We start from the raw sequence: 17,500 nt of genomic DNA, 5'->3' as shown, positions 1-17,500 counted from the left end.
CCTCTCCTGCTCTGAGCTCACAGCCTCTCCTGCTCTGAGCTCACAGCCTCTCCTGCTCTGAGCTCAAGCCCCTCCTGCTCTGAGCTCACAGCCCCTCCTGCTCTGAGCTCAAGCCCCTCCTGCTCTGAGCTCAGAGCCCCTCCTGCTCTGAGCTCAAGCCCCTCCTGCTCTGAGCTCAAACCCCTCCTGCTCTGAGCTCAAGCCCCTCCTGCTCTGAGCTCACAGCCCCTCCTGCTCTGAGCTCAAGCCCCTCCTGCTCTGAGCTCAAGCCCTCTCCTGCTCTGAGCTCAAGCCTCTCCTGCTCTGAGCTCACAGCCTCTCCTGCTCTGAGCTCAAGCCCCTCCTGCTCTGAGCTCAAGCCCCTCCTGCTCTGAGCTCACAGCCCCTCCTGCTCTGAGCTCACAGCCCGCCCCGATGTTAAGGAGGTAAAATGGCAGCCGCTGAACTGCATGAACCTCTGATTGATAAACATCTGTTTGGAAGATCGTGTCTGTACTCACCCTAAAGCGAGCACTCAGGAAAGAGGTCACCCAAAACACACAAGACTCTGAACGACCGGAGTTCTCAGGTATCCACTGACACGCCCAGATCAGACGCGTTTGTGGCTATGAATAACTGTTACATAAGGAGCATTGTACCTTGTCGGACCTGAGTTTTGTAGTTGCTCCAGTGACCTTCGGGTCCGCACTTATTGTACGTCGCTTTGGATAAAAGCGTCTGCCAGATAAATGTAATGCAATGGGTACCTGCTCCGATTCAAAGCGGTGATGACTCTGAGTGACCTGCACGTGAGCGTGAGCAGTTTTCTCTCTTTTACGAGAGAGCCTTCTGTCTGTCAGAAACACGCACCCTGCACCCCACCGAAAACACTTTCACACGGCTGTCCGTCACCGTAAAACTGTCCAATTACAGAAAGATCTGATAAAATGGGGATTACCTCGAACCACCGGGGACCAGAACGCTTCCTCCTTTTGGGGGAAATGTCAATCTCAGCTGCTTCCGCGTTCTTAGCCGTCGAGCGAGTTTTCGCCGACACACAGAGAGGGTGAAGATGTGCCCCGAGGCTGACGAGGCTGTTATTGCCGCCAGGGACGGACGACAGCTTAATGGCGGCCATTAGAGTCTCCCGAGTTCAAATCCCACTAATACCGGCGCTGCTGACGCACTGACAGGGCCTGTGGCATTAGCGCGGTGGAGACGGGCAGCTCTGACATTCCTCCTGGTTTTAAATAATACCGTTAATAACGCCACACATGAGCTTCTGGGGGCTCTGTTGGGAGTGTGGGGTTTGATGGGAGGACGTGACTAAGGCCATTGTGGAAAGCGGTAGTGTGTTTCAGTGTGTGTATGAGTGTGTGTGTGTGTGTGTGTGTGTGTGTGAGTGTGTGTGTGTGTGTGTGTGTGAGTGTGTGTATGTGTGTGTGTGTGTGTGTGAGTGTGTGTGTGTGTGTGTGTGTGAGTGTGTGTGCGTTCGGGCGGGGGGGGGGGGGGTTTGTCTTACGCCGCAGATTTCTCCCGCCATTGTAGCGTTTCTTGGCGAGGTCAGACAGGGGCGGCGAGCCTGTCGCCCGCCGCGGTCCCGGGACACAATGGCGGCTTTGAGTCGGGCGAGACAAAGCCGGGCTCCCAGCGCCAAACTTTGTCCAGGAGAAACGCGCTGGAAGTGAAAACTAAAACACAACAGGGGGCATCGCCGGTAGTTACGGGGGCCGTGAGCGAGTCTGGGGGGTGGGGGGGTGGGGGGGTGTTGGGGGTGGCAGATCTCTCTGAAAGCGAGACACCACAGAGCAGGAAGTGATGCCACGCGCCACCGCACTGTTCCGTTTCCCAATGACATCAGAGCCAGACATGGGCTCAACGAGGCTAAAATTAGCTAATATTGGCTAAGGTTTGGCAACAGACTCAAACATTCCATATTTTCCTTTTCTAAGCAGCAGGGGTGCCGACGTTCCAACCCAATCATCGCAATCCCTCCAGGCAAATTGGGGAGGTACTGTGATCGGAGACGGGGTGTGGGAACCCTTCGATTTTGGGGCGAACCAATCAAAAACTGGGTGTGCCTAGGACACATCATGCCACTACCAGTGTTGCTAAGGGCGTTTTCTAAAGTCAGGGTACAGCAAACAAAAATGACTTCAAAACGTCTTGAGTCGCCAATCGTTTGACTGTTGTAAATCATTCTAATAAATCTGTGATTTGTTCTGAACTTTTAAAAACAACGTGAGCAGGCTGTTGTGAAAATCCCTCCTTCTCACAGCCACCTTCAACTTCCATTTAATCTCTGTCTTCGGCGATTAAAATAGAACCTTCGGTTTGAAAAGTTTCGACGGCAACTGTAAAAACGGAACAGGGCCACGATCAGTCTCTCTGCTGAACGCGCTTCGCTTGTGTCGCACGTTACGGAAAGCGGGTCTTTTGTGTCACGGCCTTCTTCAAAATGCGGCGAGCCCGTCCCCTTTGTAGTCTGCTGAATTCCAGCCTTCGGTTCCCCATTCAGCCAGAACACAAGGCCAGGTGGCCCCATCAGTCAGGGCAGAGACGCTTGTGCTGCAGAAAAGCAGCGCATTATTCTGTACAAATCGCTCTGGCCTGCCGGTGAGACATACTGACTCACGCTGCGAAGCGTCTCACTCGACAAAAACCAGTCGTTTCAACTCCTCGACCGAACGCTTTCGCTGGAGTGGATCATTGGCACTCCACGTGCAGTATGGGAAATTGAGTTTAAAAGGGTCTGGCGTGTAGTCATCCCCCGTCCTGCCACCGGGTTAAATTATGCGGGACCGTCCATTACGCTGATGATCAGAAGTGATGCGTCCTGTGTGAGCTGCTGCATGCTTGGAGATGTGTACATGAAATCATAATAACGTCCTGTAAGCAGAACAGGTCATTCGGCTCATCGAGGCTCGCCACTGGCTGTCACAACATCTGCTGTTCACCTCGCATATACCAGGTTTGACGTGAGCACAGCACAGTGTGTCAAAATGCACTGTTTTAAAAAAAACGGCGAATTTTACAGACGCATCGAACCATCTGCTGCCGGTCGGGTCCACTTATTTTTATCCCCCCTCTCCCTGCGAAACCCCGTCTGCACCCTACCCTTTAATTATCATGAGAAATAATGTTGTTTTTATTGCTACCAGCTGGGCTCGGTCGCCACTCCCAAAACAAACAGGGACGCATTGCCATAATAACACGGTCACGCTCAGAGCTGCTCCTAGCGGCTCCGCCCTCTTCCACCTTCGCTCCGCTCGGGGGGGAAGCTCGGCATTAGCCGCGATGAGCGTCTTTCACGGGAGCTCTGCGTCTCTACCTGACACCGGAGTTATTATCCAGTGTTATCCTTAGTGTTTTTTTTTTTTTTTAAAACCTAGTTTCATTTGGAAACTGTGGTAAAGACACCAACATCTTCAACGGGAGCATCTAACATAGCTATGTCCGCTGTGAAGTCTTTAAGTTCATTGGGACTGGAGTTTATTCTGGTGTTCACCAAACATGACTCGCCTGTTCCCCGCGGTTCAAACATAAGAGTGCAACTTTGAGGTGTTCTTGGTTCCACTCAAAACAAACCTGGTGTGAGTGATGTAAGTCCCTGTCCCTAGTGAGCTAGATCTCTACATTCACTCTCGCCGGGACCTTCATTGGAAGGGACTTATGGAATAAGTGTACCCCCAGGCTGGATGGATCTTCTAAATCTCGAGTTTCAGGCCAGCAGGCTGTGGGCCTCCTTCAAAACTGTGAGTAAAGGTGTGAAGAACTCAGCACCCAGGTTGAGCTCACACTGCTCTTCCACACAGGTGGTGGAGCTAGGCTAGCAGCTACCTGTCCAACAACTCTGGAAAACATCTACAGTACCTGCAACTGCCAGATACAGATGGGGTAGCTTGCACCCACTCCACCCCACCCCAAAAAAACAAAACATAACGGAGACATTACAGATGTTTTTGGTGTCCTGTAAATCGGCAACTCTTTTGCATCTTGATAAGGATACATCTCTCTCGCTCTCGCTCTCTCTCTCTCTCTCCCTGGTCCAAGTTCAGTGTTCCATTATGAGTGTGTCACATGACCCCAGCAGGGGGACAATGACTGTCACTGAAGACGCCCTCTCTCTCTCCCTCTCTTTCTTTCTCTCTTTAGCCTGAGGGGATGGACAAAAAGGTTCCCCCCACAGAAACAGTTTGTCCCTGTGCCATCTTTCTGGCACAGCTTAATGTACCGATGTGTCACACATTCTTCATGCTAAGTCAGTGTGTGCACCCCGTCCTTTCACGAGCTCTCCGTAACACAATAGCGCACATCCATCTTAACGCGTGTGTGCATTCACGCGCACGCACAAACAAGCGTATACATGCACACACACGTGCAAACACGCACGCACAAATGCACACACACGCAAACATATATTCTGAAGAACTACACTTTAAATACAACCCCCAAGTCGCTACTAACACCGTTGTTAATGCACTGGCTCACACAATCATCATTAATAATCATTTTAAGGTGGGGCAGACGGGTGCTAGTTGTGTCTTAAACATGATGCAAAATGCATTTTAAACTAGAAAGGTCCTGGGAGGTTATTAACAACAACAGCGACAACAACAACAACAACAATAACAACACTAATAATGATGAGACGAAGACGCCAGTAACCTTTGACCTGTGCTATTTTATCCTTACAAATAAAGCCACTCTTCATTCTTTTCTTTATCATTTTATTTCCTACAGTACTCAGCCCGCTTGTAAAAGCTTTTGTCCGAAGTTTCTTTTGTGCACAACGCAGTACCGATGGAGTGAAAAACACTTGGCGACAATACGTCGATCTATTTCTATTCGTTCTTAACCTCTCTTTCGGTAGCTACTGTAGCACCAAAAACATGATATGATAATTACATGGCATGATCTTGAACCCACGAGACTATTTTAAGGCATGAAAATCAATCACTTATCAATCACAGACATCTTTATTCTGGAGAACTTTAAATGCTTGCGATTTTACTTATCTTTCATTTTTTAAACTTTATTTAAGCTGTTAAATGCAGCGGAATTTCTTCTAGATCAAATGAAGTAAGACAACAACTCAACATAGTGTGGCTTGAGCGCGTGGCTGTACAAAACACCCTATGAGTTTATACTCCTTTTAAAGTTCCGAGTGAAACGGAGCGTTACACGCATTTTATTGTACACCTGGTTGAACACAAAGTGGAGTCTGGGATGCAATGGATGATGGAACAGTAATTCTGCAAAAATTCTGAAATTCCGTATGCAGAAAGTCACACTGGTGTTCAGCGATGCACACTGCGACATCTGTTTAATTTTGACCTGTAAATGATGCGGCTCACCCTAGTTTATTAAATGGCAAAAAGATTTGGGAAAAACAAGGTATAAAGGCAGCCTATTTCATTGTATACCAGTAATACGTCTAATTCTGTATACTGCCCCACATAGCCCAGCTGAATTTCCACGGGCATCATGAAAAATGAGAGGACTTCGCTTTTGTGATTTACGAGCTGCCTTACACTGGGGAAAGTGTTTAATATGTAAAATGCCAAATTCAATAGGCAATGAATTAGCAAGATTATGTTTATTGCAGATGACAACATCGTGCACGCGAGCCACGGAGGAACTTTATTCGCTGGATTGTTCCCACAACAGTTGTCAAGGAAACAAGTGTTGGCTTCAGTTTAGCATTTCACTTCTAAAATCAATTCAAGCGCAGCTCCTTCAAACTTACTGGAATTTCCGCAGCAGCAAAGCTACCAATACACGTCAATTGAGGGGTCAGTGGATGTACACATTATTACTGAATACCATGCGAAAGTTAACGCAGCAGGACAGTTGTACCACGGACTTTAAAAAAAATCCCATCTCCACTTTTAAAGGTTGAACAACATCGGCAATTGATATGCCAAAAACATCCGCGTAACAGCAAACGGGTAGGAGCCGGAATTGTTTTGTTGCCATTAGTAAATAGAACACCAACAAGCCACGTGAACAAGCGAAGGCGAAATTCAATATAAGCACAGAAAGCAAACATCAACACTCACCTATTCTATAAAAACAGTTGCGTCCCTCCAAAGACCATTGGATGTCCTATCTAAAGCGCGATGCTCGCAAGATAAAAGTTCTTGAAGGCAGCAGGTTCATTAAAAAAAAAAGTTCCCAAGCGAAAGATTCCAACCTACTGTAGAATATCCCCGCTAATAAGCGCAATACACAAGGGTCCCGTTAGGAAAGTAGAGGAAGAGGTCAAAACTGCTGAATGCTGTGGCGACGGCTCGAGCGCATCCCAAGTGCTACAGGATGGTCGGAATGAACTTGCCCCAAAACGAGAAGCACCATCACAACAATCGCTGCCGTGACCTCATTCCAAGTCTCAGCCAATGGGGCTGGCATTCGTTGCTAAACAAGTTTTGAAGAAACTCCGCCGTGACGGTTGCACTTAAATACTAGATCCCATGTGTATCGCCAGATGTTTTGAAAAGTATTTATGCTGTTATTCTGTCATTATTTATTTCTTCAATAGGAAAACTCAACTGACTAGAAGTACACATCAAAACTCAGATTCGCAAAACTTAAAATGTACAAAATGAAACAAACAAAAAAAACTGTCAACAATTTTTTTGTACAAAGCATACACATTTAACGTTTCTATATATTCCGCTTCAACCTCTGGGTACTGACCTCTTCATAGGCTACTTAACTCCAACCAGAGACTGTACAAAATAGACTCCAACACGGCACTGGATGGTCGGTTTGTTTCAACGTTCCGTGGTTTTGGCGCCACCTAGCTTCAAACCGTTATTCTTCTTCAACTTATTGCGACCAATACGCCGCCAGGCAAATACAGTAGCAGCACCGCGGACATTGATCTGACAGAATTGGTCAAGCTGATAAACGCGAAGCAGTATTATTTACTGTTTATACAGTAGGTTTATATTTGGGTATTTTACATATGTATGTATGGCCGTCCACGTAAAACTGTCCCAACTATTTATCTGCCGTTACCTGTTCTCCATCAATCAAATCTGAACTCAATGACAAAAGGACACATCTCTCTTTCATTTGAAATTTAATTATCCAGGTTGAGTTAAGAGTGACAGATGGGGTCAAGATAGGCCAAAACAATGCTCGTAAAATTGCCGGTCTTCACTGTTTGACTGAAAAGCCTGCAGACACTAGAGGGTTCTTCCAAAGGGATTGGGGCAGGGGGGAACAGGGATGCCCCTTAAAAATACCATATTTATGCACTTTTCTGCTGTCTACTCTACTCTGGAATAAGCTCTAACAAACCAATCAACAAGCAATAATCAACCCAGCCCATCGCTACAGCCAAGACCTGGACATGGACAAGGCACTGGTACAGCGTAGACACTCTGGAGTGTTAAGCCTTGCTCTCATCCCCTTAGTTTTTTGTGGAGAGTCTGCAATCTGTCGGCCATTTGTCGATGACATCACAGGTCAGCTGACCCAGAGGCGGGCGTTCCTTCTGCCCCTCGGTTCGGAGCTTCCTGCCCTGGGGCGGGTCTTCAGTGGGACGGAGGACCTCCGACGCCAGGCCTAAAGAAAGAATGGGACGCCTGATCGCTCGTGTGTGCACCGGAAAGGGTCTCAATAAAGACTACATTTCCCACAATGCCACCTGTTTATAAATAACAAAACAGTTGTGGTCAGGTCCATATTCTCACAAAAGATACCTTTCAATTTGGGGAAGAGGGAGTACCCTGCTATCTTAAGTTAAAGGATCCTCTTCTTCACTGGCATTACACTAGACTACATTTCCCACAATACCACCTGCTTTTAAATGGCAAAACAGTTCCGCGGGACAATAATTCACTGAACCACACAGGTTGCGACTTTCTTTGGGTTGCAATATCTGAGGTAACACGATATGCTGGACAAACAACATCGCCTCATTGCCTTTAAATAATTCAGGCAGCAGTGCAGGAATTGTTTACTATTATTATTATTTTGTTTTTGTTATTGTTCATTTTTATTGTGTATGTCTGTTGCGGTATAATTCTTCTGTGTATTCATTGTTCTGGTCTCTTGGCCAGGTGTCCCTTATGAAATATACTAGACACCACTATGGGTAGGAAAAATAAAATAAAAAGAAAATGGATTTCCAGCCCTTTCTCCCCCACCCTCTGAAAGTTTTCACTTCACCACACCTTGGAGAAACAGAACAGTTCTATCTCATTTCTCCATGTCATGTTAAAGACTGATTTAAGAAAAGTTCCAGCTTCATAGTCCTCTCTGCTTATCTACCCATTCACCATAATCACAATACCTCAGTATTCTGGGAAAATGCACAATATCTATATTTGCACTTGTTTCGAGTGAGAGCATTTTGCCCCGGGAATACAAGCAGTGAAGCTGTAACTGCCTCAGAACCAAATGGAAATAATGTCTAACACACGCTCATTCTGCAAGACTGAAATAATGTCTAACACACGCTCATGGTGCAAGACTGAAATAATGTCTGACACACGCTCATGGTGCAAGAAAGCGATGAAATATTATAATCTATTGTTCTGAAAGTTATTCTTTTTGTGGCTGGGGGCTCCCAGCCCCATTACCGGTGCATCTACGCCGGGGTGATTTCGCCTTAAAGCTGATAAAATACAGGCGTTGTGAATAAAAAATAAGAATTTGCTCTTTCAGTATAACATTTTTTTCATTGGCTGTTCCGCACCGTGACACAGTACCTGAGAGAGTGCCGATGCTGGCGGTTAGATTCTGATTCTCTCAAGCTGCTGAATCGAGTAATTAAGCCTGGCGGAATTTAATCAGGTCATCCACAGTCCCACGATGCCTCCTCACTCTCTGTGGATCTCCCATAAAAGTCACCCCCCCCCCCCCCCGCCCCCACCTGACGTCGAGTCAGCCCACTACTCACCTGAGCGCTCATCCTGAGCACAAGGCCGCACGAAGCCTGGCTGCAGGGCTCTCAGGCAAGCCTGCCGCTCACGCACCATCAACCAACAAGACGAACAAAAAAACAAACAAACAAAAACATCGAATGAAATCATCAAAGAAGCATGACAGATTCATCATCTCCCTGAAACCTGCCTGACAGTCATGCTCACAAACAGCAACTAAGCAGTCCTGCTACGTTTCAATGCAGTGTTCACATTTAAAGTGGATCGTTCATCTCCCTTACAATTTCTCATTGCTTTTAAGAAACACGTCCGATTATTTTAATGTAGATTACCTTCTTCAGTTGTGTTATTTATCGTAGTCTGGGTATTTTTTTCATTTTGCATTATGATTATCCCAGACCGCAGGCTGACAGTTAATCACTACTACCATTTATGTCTTATTCTGTGGTACTAAGTTCGATTTTAAAGCCTTCAATAGGATGAACTGACTTAATTGTACAGAACTTGAGGCTGTGTGTGTTGTATTTCTTTAGACCACAGCTTGCGCAGCCTCTGTTGGCATGTGCAATATGTATCCATGAACCACAATCAGGTCCTCAGCCATGCAATCGCTCAGAAGATAATCGCTTCTTCTTCTTATGTATATGCCCTATTGCAGTGGAATTATGGGAAAGCACCTGCATCTCGATGCGGCCTCCCAGGTCCTCCAGCTGTGCGACCAGGTCCTCAAACGTGAGCTGGGGGAAGGTCTGTTTGCCCCAGTGCTGGAACCCCTCCAGGAGGGTACGGAGGTCCTCTACCTGCACACAGTGAGGGGCCACACCTTCAGTTTCATTCTGCGGGAAGAAACCTCATAGACTACACACGCCCTTATTTAAGAGCCAAAATGGAGACCAGCGGAAACCCACTCCAAATGTCATTCACACTACTATAATCCATCCATCCATCCCAGCTGAGTCTGTAGACCTGCTGGCAGCTCCAAACAGCCAGGATTAGCAGAAAGACGTCGCGGAGCCAGCTGCCAATGTGTCCCCCTGCTGACGCACCCAGGGAATTACAGTCAAATTACAAATGAATTCACACGACCTTTGAGCCATTACCGAAAGAGTGAGCAACACACAGAGCCCCCCACAGGGGGCGCTAACTCACACCACTCTGCTCACCGGTGCCCTGTTTCACAAAGCAGGATCACAGAGCTCGCTGGATACCCCGACAGCAAAGACCTCTGGGATGGATCAGCTCTGATTCCACTCCGGAGTCAGATCATCCGGGGGCCAGATCAGGCCCAGAGTTGCTTTGCTATCTGGGTAACAGCACTGAGTAAAACCCAGAACTGCTCTTTTTTGCTTCTGTCCATGTTCCAGATTTGGGAGGGGTTCCAACTTTTTACTTCTTAGCACACTTATCCAGCCGACTCAGCAATCCTGCTTAGTGAAACAGGGCCCTGATGTGCAGGTAAATCTTGCATGGCAGCCAAAAGGCCGACATTTAGCACTGAATTAGCCCTTCTCCCCAGAAGCGTCATTCATCTGCATGTTTAAACACAGTGACTGAGATAGCACATGAAATAAGTGTAAGAAAATTGTAGAAAGAAATTGTAAAGAAAAAAAAAAAAAAAAAAAACTAAAACGTGGCTCCTGTCAAGTAAAACTAAAAGAATGATGTAAAAGAGATGAATAGTGAATGAAAGAAGGTTACTCAGCAGCACAGCACAGACTCCAAGGCTGAGGTGTACATTAGTGTTTAATAGATTTGGCACAGAACCAGAAGCTCGCTGTTTCTGTTCCCTGCTGGAGCAATGCAGCTGCATCCTAGAATGAGGTGCTGCGTACCTTGAGCCAGGAACCACTTCACCCAGCGTCATAAACGGATGATATATGAAATTTAAAAGTGGGTAAAGCTGCCAAGCAAATAAAAGTACAATGTTGGTCTTGCTGTACATGGAAACGCGTGGTTTCCTGGTTATTAGGTAATCATAACTGCTGCGCCAGAAGGGAGGAGCATGGGCTCGCCAAGTGGACTTCCTGTTTAGCAGACACAAGAAGTACAGAGATTACAGGTAGATTAGCCACCGCATTCGAGGATCAACACCGATCCATTCACAACACAGCTGCCTGAGTACTAATGTGTGTATCTATTCCCGAAGGATTATCCTCCCATCAAATTCTCACTCTATCTCTCTCTCTCACACTCACTCTCCTTCTTTCTCTCTCTGCTACTCTCTCTGTCTCTCTGAAAAAACATAAAGTTTCTGTTTCTGTCCCTCTGAATTTCACACATCCATCTATCCGACATTGAATGATTCCTTCATACAACAAATAGTGCAAGACTCAATTCAGACCTTAAACACAAAACATGGAAAACATTATTCAACATGCAAACATTTTCACTACAGGTCAAAACATGCTGAATTCTTTAGTACCAAGATGACACCGAATGAGTTTAGAGGCAGGGTGAAAGACAGTGAATTAAATGAAATGGGTCACACTGGTATTTTAATTTACATTTTGGACAGCATTTTATCAGCATGCATGAAAAAGCAACATAATAAAAGCAACATCTTTCTGAACCATACATTAAATCTTTCCCATGAAAGCTGCTTGAATATATAATTTAAGAAAATGATGACAGTTGTAACCCTAATCAATTAAGTTACACATCAATATCAAATTGACTACGGCAATCTGGGGAACTTCTGCCAAGCATGTCTTGTTTAACATATCTCATTGTATATCATGAAATTCAATAATGAATGCTTTATCTGTTCCAAGAAGCTTCTTGCTGTACATATTTACCAATTAAACATCGTTATGAATTTTTCACCATAACTTTCTGCCAAAGCATTTTGCTTACCTCCTGGCCTTGCCCCTTGAATGAGGTATTTCCAAAAACATCACACAAAGCTGCTATTCCATTTTCTGACAGGAGCCTGGGGTGAACGAAACCAAGGGCAATTATCCGTTCAGATTAAAAGGGTGCCTTTAATTTTGTTTTGTTTGATGTCAGCGAAGGCACATCAACCGTGCAGTTGCTACTAAAATCCTATAGGTGGCAGTGCTGTACAATATAGTCAGCTCTTGTGAGACTTCTGTCTCTGAATTTTTTACTTATCAGAAAAACAGAAGTGTAAAAGTGCCATTATGGATCACTTATGAGCTGCTTCACTGAATACTTTACAATAGACTGAACAAGACCTTTAATTTCCTACACATTCATACGTAACTACAACCAAATGACATTAATCAGTATAAGAGCAGATGTCTGAATATAATTATAGACTGAGTCCAAGCTACAATAAACTGCATTTGTTTTAAAATAAGGCTTACCAAACACATTTTACTACCTCATTCAACCGCACATAATACCAAATTAATTCTGCCTTCTGCCCCAATTCTCATCTCATCTCTCTATATATTTAATAACCTCCTCCTTGCCTAAAAAAAGGCTCATTTTTGCAGTGGAATGAAAACAGTCCAGAGCTCAGTCTGGAAACCTGCGAGAGCATTAAGTTAATGAGAGAGCAAACGCAGCCAAATACACACAAGTGGCACACACTATCACATATTCAAATACTGTTATTTGCCAATTGTGTAATGTTCTTCCCTTTTTTCGGCAAAACTGACAAGACCAGTGCTTTGGTAACACAGTAAAAACACCTGCATTCAGCCTATGATTCAAACCCGTAACCCCCCCAAGGCAAAAGTTATTGTGAAGCCACAAGAACTGTTTTACTTTGGCTACACAGTAAAAACACATACATTCAGCCACAATAAAGGTAGGTTTCAGTTGGGGGAGAGGGAAGGGGGGGTGGGGCGGGGGGGTCACTGACTTGTCCACGTCCAGCGCTGCACACGGCTCCCTTTGATTGGTCATCGGCTTCTCCTCCATCTGACTGAGCAGAAGCCCGCCCACCTTCTCATCTGCACAGAGACAGTTTAATGTTATATGCAGAGTTATGGAATCTGTGATAGATGTGGGTTTTAAGGAATCTGTGGTAGATGTAGGGTTTATCACACAGTTTAATATTAACAGAAACTCCGTGTGTTAACCCTACATCCATCACAGATTCCATAACTGTTAATGCAACATTAAACTCTGTGTTCACCGGTCAGTCTATCACAGATTCCTTAAAACCCAACTTTAATAACAATGGGCCCCATTCACAAAACATGCGTATGATCATATTTGATCGTAAACTGCATGTAAGAACGCTTCCACAAACATTTCGGCATTCATCATTTTTTTTTCTTATCTGTATTTGTTCATGGCCGTTCTTCCTTATGCTCATCACAAGAACAGGATTGCACATAAACTATAAAAACAGTCAACATTCATCATCTCATACACCTGGGATATGCACAAAAACAAAGGTCAGAACAGGTGTCATGAATAATTTTTTTTTTTTTTTTTTTGCAGGAACATTTTTAAGAACACATTAGGAACAAACATAATAATAACTTTAGAAAAGTTTTGTGAATTAGGTTCAATGTTATGATTCTAGAGGTTATAAACAGGCAGGAATTTTGGAATTATTCATAATTATATGAATAAAAGTCTGTCTTTATACCATGTCGATATTCCACAGTTCTTTCAAGTATAAAATGTTTGATTAATAATTCTGAGTTCTGAGACTGGAATTGTACATAAATAGAGATCCTTGTAAAATAAAATAAAAATAATAATAAAAAGAAGAAGAAATGGATTTTATCAAAAATTTAAGAATGTTTCAGTAAAATGGCTGTCAGGTTGTACTGTTAAAATTCATACATTCGCATTGCTTACACGTACGTAATATTTTTAAGGCTTCGTCAAAATGCGAATTTGCATTTATTGTAAAGGACATTCTGCACGATGCAGACTAATTGCGTCGTTGAAAATGACAGCACGATGTATGCAGACTAGGAAGACAGATAATTTAGAATGCATAAGACGCAGTTTTGCATTTCGGCTGCGACCCCTACCCTCCTCGCTCGCCAGACTGTGGGCAGATCCTCTTGATGTCCTCGTGCGTTTCCCTGAGAAAGGAACATACACCGGGGATGTCGGAGGAGGGAACGGACCACAGTATTTCTCATCCTCGATGTCTTCAAAACGAGGTGGAACAATGATGTGGTGATGTTCTACCGGACTGCACATGTCTGCAATGACAAGAGTTCATTTGCGGCATAATTTAACAATAGCCTTGCACAAATTATATTATATAATTAACATCGTGCATGACTGACACCTTTTTAGTACATGTAATTATGTTTATGAACGGAAGCAGAAAAAACAGCATACCTTTACTTCGTGAATGTTGCGTCTCTAGTTGCTAGGGCATCGGCCCAAGCAAGTGCTTTGCAGAGGCGCGCGTCGCCCACGTGGCCAGTACTCTGAAAGCAAACAAACTCCACGCGGACCTAATCCGTGCCGAATTACGCATGCGCGTCAGATTGTTACTATAAACCCTATTTACGTTGTCGCGGTGGTTCCATGTCTGGTACACAAGAAAGATCTTTCCCCAAATAGCATCGTAAGACTTCCGGAGTTACATAATACAATTTAATAAGATTTACATTATTTGATGGACAGAAAACGTGTTAGCATGTAACCCAGCTAAGACGCTGTAAAGCTAACATCAAGCCTATTTGACAGTTTAAAAACAAACCAAACGTAATGTCTGTAAATGCCCTGCGCATTGGAAATCTTGGAAAGTATTAGATTTATAATAACCTTTTTTCATTAATGTATTATTATATTTATTCACTTATTTATTTTTGCCTTTCTTTTTTTGTTTGTTTGTTTGTTTTTTGCCAGAGATATGAATTTAGGTGTTAAAGTCCAACTTAATTTTAAAAGAACAGTGTCCGTCATTTTCCAGTTTACTCTACTGCATTCTGCACCAAGATAAAATGCAAAGAGCCGTTGAGGTCGCTAAAGTCTGGGGATGCGTACCTGGAGAGAATATCATACAGCACCAAAGATGAAAAAAAAATTCATTGGTTTATTTCTGCCAGAAATTTAAGATAAAAAGTCAATTTAATATAAAGGTTCTGTAATGTTTTGACTCGTTATTCAGTATTAATAATAATTACATAAATTGCTGTGTAATACTTTAGACAATAGACATTTGTGCGGTTGTTTGAAAACTACTTACGACACATATTTGTATTAATCGTTATTTTAGTGGATGCATTTATTTAAATGCATTTCTTTTTTGTTGTTCATCAAGCATGCTTTTGAGACAACAGGAACTTGAATTCTAATTTTGCCGCGTCTGCTTTTGAACGGCCAGTGAGCGAATAAAATGGCTGGACGGAACAGGAAGAGAAACCCCATCTAACCAATAGCATCCAACGAGTAATAGAATTTCCTCCGTGTTCTTATTTAGCTCCGTAGTCTCCTACCCGGTTGTTTTACTCGGGTAAGGAATTGTGTTTTTAAACCACTGAAGTGTGTTTAGTAATGTTTCGAGAGAATTGTTGACTTCGGTCACATGAACATCCGCGCTTCCTGCAGCTACTTTAAGGGTAAGGTATAAAAACAAGAGATTTTGAACAAGGGCTAAGTATAACCTCTTCAGTGCGCAATACAGTTCTAAAAATAATGGCAACAGCTTGGTATTGCGTGGGACAGCGAGTTAACCTACGCAACCGTCGCTCCTTTTTTTAAAACCCGATCTAATTCCCGTGCGATTAACCCAGTGCATGACATTCGAACTAGTGCACGCGGTCAACCGCAAGTCATTTGAGTTCCAGTCGTTGCCTGGTTTCTCGCGACAACGCGTGTACACTGGTGACGAAGATGCCTGTCTATAGACGTCACTGTGAAGCCAGGAATATTCTAAGTGTCCTAAGAATACATGTCGTATTTTAGGTAATAATCCTGGCTTCCGAATTATTTTTTGGATATTACGCATTTTGGTGTACGTGGAATCAGCATTCCGGCGCGCGGTATTTAACTATTTAAATACATTCTTTGCAAGCATGCTTTCGGTCCTCGTGCTTTAGGAACTGTTGGCTCTGAAATGACTTCCACCAAAAAGAGAAAACAATCCAAAGGTGGCTGCTAGAGACGCAGGAAGATTTTTGGTCCTAGGAAGAGTGATTAAAGTAATTTCGACTGCCTCCCCACTCAAAAAAACAAAACAAAACAAAAAAACTTCCACTGGGCCTGCTTGCATTTGAATCTCTTAAATCAGATTATATTTTCTTTGAATTAATATGTTTTATGAGAAGAGCCCCGCTGTGACATTCAGCAGCTGATTTTAAAATTTTTTTTAAGGTAAATAATTTGTGACAGAAAGAGGCGTTGAGCTAATTTCTTGACTAACCTTTGCTCTTTGCAGGCTCATAACTGCCATGCACTGGCTGGGGCTGAGACACCTTCAGCCCACGAAGCTGCGTGGCCTGCAGCTCCTCAGAAGCAGATGCTCCTCGTCGAGGCAGTTACCCGTCTTGACCCTCTTCACCAAGGTGACCGTCTGTCGCTCTGGCTGTGCGCTGCCGGCGGACATCTTGTAGGCTTGTCCGTCTGAGGAGTGAAAGCTCTCCCTGCTGAGCTGTTATCTGAGCCGCAGGAAGGGACAAAACGGAGGGAAAACAAGACCCTGGCGTTAAATATCAGTCTGCCGCTCGGCTCAGACAAAACCCCTCATCACGTCTAGCACCACTTTTATCTTTCTTTTTTGTGAACTGTTTTTCACTTGAAGAGCAGGACAGGATAAACTGGAGGTTATAGGCACACACACACACACACTCACACACATACTGACATACACTCACACACACACTCACCTACTCACACACACACACATACAGACACACACCTATGGATGAATAGGCAGAATCTCTCATTTCTGAGGTAATCACACAGCATTTCAGAGCCCAAGAGCTACAGGACTCAGATACTCAGCTACAGGACTCAGATACTCAGCTACAGGACTCAGATACTCAGCTGCAGGACTCAGATACAGTGGACATCAGGCACCCAAAGATTTACTGTAATCCCAGACTTGTTATCCGTGCAAATTACACATTGGGGAAATAGCATAGCAGGATTGTCCTGTTGAAAGGCCTTTGCAAATGGAAATTATGATTTGGGCGGCAGTGTAGTGTAATGGGTAAGGAGCTGGTCTGGTAACCTAAAGGTCACTGGCTCAATTCCCAGTTAGTACACTGCCGTTGTACCCTTGAGCAAGGTACTTAACCTGCATTGCTTCAGCATACATCCAGCTGTATAAATGGATGCAGTGTAAATGCTATGTAAGAGTTGTGTAACTCGCTCTTGGGTAAGAGTGTCTGCTAAATGCCTGTGATGTCATGTCATGTCATGTCATGTGATGTTGAATATTTCTGTCTGCAGGACCCCTGTCCTTTATGTGATGAAGCCAAAGAGGTCCTTGAACCGTATAAACAGAGGGTAAGAAAGAGCCTGATACTGATAACAGGGGAGGACATACACAGATGGTCTCCCCGGGCAACTCATTTGAAAATCATTTGTTGTCAGTTTACAGACGGAATAATTTAGAGATTTTACACCAGGGTTGGATTATCTTGGATGAAGGGATTTGCCACATCCTCAGTTGAATGTATAATCAGCAGAACACATTACTACACTTCACACATTGCTAATTATGTTCTTGT

The 17,500-nt window shown here is 44.2% G+C and overlaps 3 protein-coding genes across 7 annotated transcripts in view; 1 reads left to right on the top strand and 2 right to left on the bottom strand.

Annotated features, from left to right (window-relative positions):
• The window catches only part of megf10 (multiple EGF-like-domains 10), a 78,399-nt gene extending 71,745 nt beyond the window's left edge, over positions 1-6,654 (bottom strand). Inside the window, exon 1 of one of the 2 annotated variants that reach the window (XM_035391241.1) lies at positions 6,042-6,654. The gene's annotated coding sequence lies outside the window, so the exon portion shown is untranslated. The remainder of the gene's footprint in view (positions 1-6,041) is intronic. The other variant, XM_035391242.1, reaches the window with a different exon arrangement.
• Positions 6,655-7,049: 395 nt separating this feature from the next.
• Positions 7,050-15,123, bottom strand: LOC118212846 (TIMELESS-interacting protein-like). Of its 2 annotated transcripts, none has more exons than XM_035391244.1 (7): positions 14,811-15,123; positions 13,838-14,014; positions 12,706-12,796; positions 11,730-11,805; positions 9,554-9,676; positions 8,894-8,954; positions 7,050-7,554 (listed from the first exon to the last, which is right to left on the bottom strand). In XM_035391244.1, exons 1-7 carry the CDS (start codon positions 14,824-14,826, stop codon positions 7,400-7,402), a joined length of 699 nt encoding a protein of 232 aa, XP_035247135.1. In that variant the 5' UTR covers positions 14,827-15,123; the 3' UTR covers positions 7,050-7,399. The 2 variants fall into 2 exon arrangements, 1 of the variants encoding a protein (XP_035247135.1); XR_004762324.1 differs by having other exon boundaries at positions 7,477-7,554; positions 8,894-8,979.
• Positions 15,124-15,198: 75 nt separating this feature from the next.
• Positions 15,199-17,500, top strand: part of c14h5orf63 (chromosome 14 C5orf63 homolog) — a 2,804-nt gene continuing 502 nt past the window's right edge. The window contains exons 1-3 of one of the 3 annotated variants that reach the window (XM_035391247.1): positions 15,199-15,279; positions 16,204-16,330; positions 17,220-17,276. In XM_035391247.1, coding sequence (XP_035247138.1) covers positions 16,217-16,330; positions 17,220-17,276 — 171 coding nt within the window. In that variant the 5' untranslated portion in view covers positions 15,199-15,279; positions 16,204-16,216. Of the gene's footprint in view, positions 15,386-15,425; positions 15,732-16,203; positions 16,331-17,219; positions 17,277-17,500 lie in introns of those variants that run through there. The other 2 variants (XM_035391246.1, XM_035391245.1) reach the window with 2 other exon arrangements.

The sequence above is a fragment of the Anguilla anguilla genome, chromosome 14, assembly GCF_013347855.1.
Source record: "Anguilla anguilla isolate fAngAng1 chromosome 14, fAngAng1.pri, whole genome shotgun sequence".
Lineage (NCBI taxonomy): Eukaryota > Metazoa > Chordata > Actinopteri > Anguilliformes > Anguillidae > Anguilla > Anguilla anguilla.
Note: the sequence above shows the minus strand (reverse complement) of the source record. Positions and strands in the feature narration are given on the sequence as shown.

Coding starts and splice junctions, on each gene's coding strand:
- LOC118212846 (XM_035391244.1), bottom strand. Junction 9,677..11,729: donor TCAAGGGGCAAGGCCAGGAG/GTAAGCAAAATG, acceptor CACTGTGTGCAG/GTAGAGGACCTCCGTACCCT. Junction 7,555..8,893: donor TGCTCAGGATGAGCGCTCAG/GTGAGTAGTGGG, acceptor TTCTTTCTTTAG/GCCTGGCGTCGGAGGTCCTC.